Below are 6,108 nucleotides of genomic sequence, written 5' to 3'. Positions count from 1 at the left end.
ACCCCATTTAGAAGAGGAGAGATGTATTATGGACAAAGATATCACTGTGTTCCACCACTGATGCATGAAAATGGACACTCTTGCAAACTGGACCACTTCAGTGTACTATATGAAGGATCGCCTTGGAAAATGGTTCAGAAGCATCAGCTAGTACAGAATGCAATGATTCACCTGTTTTCAGGTGTTGACCCCTTTTCTCATGTTTAATTTATCTTGGAGCAACTTCGCCAGCTATCAATTTGAGTCTGGGCCCAATTCAAAATCCCAGTTTTATTCTGCTCTATTTATTCCATTTGCAATTTTCCCAATAACAAAATGTTCTCTGGATGGACAACATCCAACTAAAAGAATAAAATGCAATTAAAAATAATCAGAAGAAAAACCATCTAAAATACGAGAACAGCCTTCACATTTAAAATACCTAGGAGAAAATAAATTATGAAATGGCTGGCCCTGAAAGGGTAATATCATAAATACCTATTGTGCCTCATTGTTGTTTAGTTGCAAAGTTGTGCTTGACTCATCACAAGCCCATGGACAACATTCCTCCTTTCAAAATGAAATTCGAGACCGGATAACATTTGAAAAGATTAGGCTTGGGGGTCTAATCTGCAAGGTGACTGAGTTGTACACATGAGTGTCCCATCTGTGATTGGACTGTCATCTGTCCGACAGCCGGCAGCCTCCTTGGCTTCCCATATTTTGAATAAATTGCAGCAGGAGACAAGCTGCAGTAATTCCTTCCACAGGCCTTTGCAGATTGGGAAGAGCAAGGCAGCCTAGAAGGCTGCAGAGAAAAGCGGAGAGAAAACTCACACAGAGCCTGGACCACCTCCATGTTTGCACTCAGACGCCACCAACGAATTTCAAAATAAGCAATAAAAGACCCAGAGGATCTGGCATGAAAATGAAGAAAGGAAGGGGAAAGTGGGGAAGTGGGGAAAGTAGCTCCACCTCTCCTCTGGTACTGGATGCAAAGATGTCCCCACACCTGCCTTGAGGAGGTTGCAAAAGGGCGTATAGGCTGCCTACGCCGCTCATACTGTTGCCAGTCGGCAGCACAAAGCCCAAAATCCCCTAGGAGAAAAGAAAGCTGCTTCCCCGTGCGAAGCAGTTGGAGAACGGCTCCTTCCCCTGGAGAAATGCAGTGAAATTGTTCCTCCAAGCACTCTGCCCACAAATTGGGTAGAGAACTTGAAAATCCAGTTTCCTCACAACTCCATTTTAAACACCCTGAAAGTGAGGCCTCGTTCATGGTGCGAGAACCGGAGGACAGACGTTCCCTCAGCACTGACTCCCTCTCTCCCACGGAGCTGGGCACTGCACTGTGACCCACACATCCCTCCATCACGATGCATGCGAAGTGAGGCCAAGGCTTCCACAGCCCCATGGAGCCAAGACCCACTTACGGGGAGCAGGAGCAAAGAGAGACCCTGTGACATGATTCCTGCATGGGAGAGCCAGCCAGTGATGAATCTGCCAGAATTTCTTCCTCTGCAGAAGTTTGGTGAATCGGTCCCCTCAATTTCTCTGCCTACAAATGGAGTGGAGAATTTCAGGAGGCCATTTTTACACAGCTCCGCTTGAGTTGTGAGGCTTCTTTACACAAGCCTTAGGCACTTCACTGAGGTCTGTGCTTCTGGATTCTTCACAGCATCCTTTGCGCGTGAGTTTTGGGGTTTCCCTCCTTTCTGTGATTTCCATCACATATTCACAATGTCCCGCTGCTGTTTAATGGAATGGCAGACAGCTTCTTATTCTGCTTCAGTCTGTAGTGGAACAGGTTAAAACATGGAAGTGGGGTTCTTCCCAGCAAGGCAGAGTTCCAGATTTGGGCATCACACAGAACTACCCAAGAATGCACTGCTCCTGGGTTGTTTTAGCAAGCAGATGTGTGGCTGGCAGCCCAGGTACTTGCCCCAAAACACTCACAACCAACCAACGGCTAACCAACCTGGGTTGCTAAATAGCAAAGCAGTGGGAAGGGTTGGGAAAATCTGTTTGTGGCTCCAACCTGCCAGTGGCGGCCTTCTCCAGCATATCCCACTCATTTCCTCTGTTCCCATTTTCTTCTCAATGTTCCCATTCCCAAAAATATCCAGCTCAACATGGTGTGGTTACTAAACACACTCAGATCCCAGTAACCTGTTTATTGGGGTGTATTTCCATGGAGGTTAAAGAAAGCTAGTGGTTTACTGCTGCAAGCCTCGGGTTTTCCTCATAACAGTTCTTTCTTGTCACCCTCTCACCTGGTCTCAGATTTTGGCTACAAAGCCATTGACACTCCCTTTGAACACTGTTATTTACAAATCAGGTGCTAGTCATGTATCCACTCACTACATGAAAATGTTCCAGAGGAGAGAACCTGCAGCTCAGTCCTGACGTGGGTTAGGCAAATTTGTTTCCTTCAAAGCCAGCTCTGTTGGTTGATTATATTATAGAGGCACGATTTTCTTCTCTAAATGTCAAGAAAGGATTTCAGACTTTCCGTCTCACACACAAAGACTCGTTTCCTGCAGCATTTCAGAAATATTCTCAGAGCTGCCAAGCCAGTTATAAATGCATGGACTGCTAAGTTTAATCCTTTTTGATAGGGCTCTCTCCTGTGTGCTGAATTGTGTGCGTCCAATTTGCAAACAGGTTAATTTATATAGCAAAGCATTTGCACAGCAGTGAGCTGTCTTTAAGACGTATGGAGGGTTCACAGCTCTTTGGCCGGTTCTCTCTCTCTGAAAATGAGCCATCCAGGGCCTTGCTGGCTACACTTATTACAATGAATCCTGCCCAGTGAGTGAATCGAGGGGCGGCTCGGGAAAGAACCGGATGCTATATGTTTAACACTAGCATTGCTCTTCCCGTTGGAATTAAAGGCAAACTGCCTGCTATTGAGGAAAATCTTGTGCTGACCCCAGCCGTGCTGTGGGCAAACACCATCAGAGCATACAGCCAAGTGGCAGTGTGCGTCCCACGTGTGTGCAGGGCGTTTTCAGGCCCTGATCATGCCAGACGATCAGGGCCTCTGTGGAGGGTAGGCCGGGCAAGGCTCCTCTCAAGGCCCAGACCTCAGCAGGGACTTGCTGGAGTGGCCCTCTGACGTTGCTTTTCCTCCCCTGCCTCTCGCTTTGGCCCAGGCAGCAGTGGTAGCAAGCAGGAGGAGGACCAGATGCCACTTCCCTTCAAATGAGAATTATTTTCTGAGGTTGTGTGCAAAAATGGTAAACCCATTCTTATTCAATTCAACTATTTAAAGTAATAAAAAGAGATGAGTAATATTTTGCCAGCTATCCTACAGAAGTCCAAAATCCTAACATACAGCCATTAAAAGTAAATGTGCCATGAGATGAACAAAGGCATACCTTAATTTAAAAGCACCCGCTTGAATTGCATGCTGCCCATAATGCAATCTCTTTAGAGCTCACCTAAAATGTGTGTGTGTGTTTGTGTGTCCGTCTGTCTGTCTGTCTGTCCGTCTATCTGTCTGTCTGTCCATCACTCCACCCTGCCCCAGGTTATCTGATCATTGCAAAACAGAGCAGGGGTGTTGCATTTTCTTTCTGCTACGCATCACTCTGCAGTCAACACTCCTGTTAAACAACCGGGAGTCAGAAAATCCTTGCTGACCTACAGCAGATCACTCCAAGATCTACTGAGAGACTCAAATTTGCCTCCCACTTGCCCAGTACCAGCTCGAGCTTTTGCGAGTCCTTGAGAGCAACATCCAGCAGGTCTACCTCCTCACCTCCACAGTCACCGGCAACCTATGGTTGGGAGCCGCCCCGAGGCATTGGCGAATGGGGCGGCATAGAAGTTCCCTAAACAAACAAACAAACAAACAAACAAACCTGCTCTTCTCTTGCACTTTCTCAACATGGTTACCATGCAGGGAGAGGGCCGGAGAGCAAGTCGGCTTCCTGGCACCTCCCGCTTGTCCTTCTTACCTCTGTTGCCCAAGCCAGAATGAGAGGCAAGGGAGGAAGCAGGCTGCAGTGGCAAAGAGGCAGAGCAGAGGCAGGGAGCTCCAAGACCTTGGTGGGTACCTAGCCATGCCCACCTCGGGTGCCACTCCTAGTCCACTCTTAAAAGTATCCCTGATCCTTGAGGCACAGTCCCTCCATCCCTTTATTCTGCCACAACCTCCATCAGCTGCTGCCTGAAGTAGGTCCGGATCTCAATTTTGGCACACGGAAAGACACCAAAGAGGAGAGCGTGCCTTGAAGTGTGTGCAAAAGCACCTTTATTTCATGACTGTGTAATTGTGACCAGCTGGGAAAATGAGTCAAGGATACTTCTTTAGATGCTTCTGGGCTGGTTTGACCCCAGCTGGCTTTCTGATTTGAACCCCTCTAACGGAGAGGTGCTAGAGCTGTAAAACTAACACCGTTGTGGCTGTCATGTCATTATTAAGAGCAGTGGCGGGAAACTGAAGCGTAATAAGCCAAACACGTGGAAGATAAATCCACCCACCTCCATTAGCCATAAATAACTAAACTGAAACTCCAGGTGTACCAGCGCAGGATACCATGGAATAGTAAGTACTGGGAACCCATGATGATTTGACTTTCCTGTGGGCTTCCCAGAAGCACTTGGGCATCGTGCATCTGCACTTCTGGAACAGATGTGCTTTTCGGATAGGATGTTCAACTTAACCACTGACCCCTGGACCGATGCAGCAGACCTTTTCTTGCCCTCTTCATAACTGAATACGAGGTGGCGCTCCAACAGCGGAGCTCAAGAACTCGTTGACCTGCATCTCCAGATGCCTCGGTCTACCCGAAAGATGCACGGAGGACCACCTGGGATTGCGATACACATCCAATGCTCCAAGGCATCACCAGTCTCCTTTGAGAAAATGCCTGTGCCCCAGGTTTTGGTTCAGCCCACCACACTGGGAGTTGCCAAGCACGAGACACATGTACAGCAGGCACAAAGACCCAGCACTGTGGACAACACAGCAGAGAAGCGGGAGTGTCGCTCATATTTGAGGGCTTTCTTGACCTCCTCGTTGGACTGGGAGATGTAGTCGAGGGTGCGCAGGACGTTGAACTCAATGCTGTTGATGGTCTCCTGCTGTTCTGAAACTAGGACCTCCATGTGTAGGAAGAGGGCGTTCAGCTCGCCGATCTGGGCTTCCAAGTCAAGTAACTGCTGGTGGCGCACCTGAACCATGGCCAGGTGTTGCTTTGCTTTGAGGACTTCCAGGTCCTGGCCAACGATGCATGGTGCTGCAGGGCTCTCCACCAGTCTCCTGACGTCCTCTTCCTGGAGCTTCAGGCCAGCCAGCTCTGTTTGCCTCTGGATCTGCTCTTTTAGCCTGTGCACATACTGAGTCTCCTTGGCATAATGGCGGGTGATGATCTCCCGGTAGCGGTTGATGAGGACAGAAAGTTGGCAGTGCCGGATGCGGCTGACAGCCAGCCACTGCTCGCCGTCTCTCATAAGAGCCTCTTGGATGGTGCTGAGCTTTGGCTGAAGAGCTTTGGCCTCCCTGGTGAAGTTGTCCTTCATCTTGCTCAGCCCCTGTTTCTGCTCGCAGATGCTTTCCTCAGTGGTGCAGCAAAGGACCTGCTGCTGCTTCTTGTCAATGTTCTCCGATAACTCTTCCAGCTTCTCCAGAGCCATGGAGAGGCTGGAGATTTCCTGAAAAACCTTGCTCATGGGGTTCTCCTCGTCCTCTTGGAAAACGGGGTTGTCGAAGGAAAGAGGATCATCCAGATCCCAGGAATCCCCATCTTCATTCACTCGGTTCCTCAGTTCCTCTAACCGGTCCTTCATCTTCAGCGCTCCTTGAAGCTTGAAGCTGAAACATCTGTGTGAAGGGAGGCAAAGAAGACACGCCCAGAGGCCTTTATGGGGCCTGGAGAGGGAGCTGCAGAAGTTTTGCGTCAGCAAACGCCACTTTTTCGAAAAGGAAGAAAGAAAGAAAAAGCAAACTTCCCTCCCTAAAGCTACTGCAAATATTGACCATGGCAAAAGAGCTCCAAGCCTGCATTTACTCTCCGTATCACAGGGTTAAGTCAGACCGGCTGGACTAGATTCCAAGTCAGGTGAGCATGGCAGGCGGCCCAATGGTGGAACGTGAGCTGCAGAAATGAACTTTCTGAGAACAGC

At 48.8% G+C, this 6,108-nt stretch overlaps 1 protein-coding gene across 1 annotated transcript; it reads right to left on the bottom strand.

Annotated features, from left to right (window-relative positions):
* Positions 1-4,872: 4,872 nt before the first annotated feature.
* Positions 4,873-5,772, bottom strand: LOC123021921 (syntaxin-3-like). The gene has a single exon (XM_044427177.1). The coding sequence runs from the start codon at positions 5,770-5,772 to the stop codon at positions 4,873-4,875; it is 900 nt and encodes a 299-aa protein (XP_044283112.1).
* Between the last annotated feature and the right edge of the window lie 336 nt (positions 5,773-6,108).

Source organism: Varanus komodoensis, unplaced genomic scaffold (genome assembly GCF_004798865.1).
Source record: "Varanus komodoensis strain SLA01 unplaced genomic scaffold, ASM479886v1 scaffold18_3, whole genome shotgun sequence".
Taxonomy (NCBI): domain Eukaryota; kingdom Metazoa; phylum Chordata; class Lepidosauria; order Squamata; family Varanidae; genus Varanus; species Varanus komodoensis.
This window is presented reverse-complemented; position numbering and strand designations above follow the sequence as displayed.

Coding starts and splice junctions, on each gene's coding strand:
- LOC123021921 (XM_044427177.1), bottom strand. CDS start 5,772: ATGAAGGACCGGTTAGAGGAACTGAGGAACCGAGTGAATGAAGATGGG.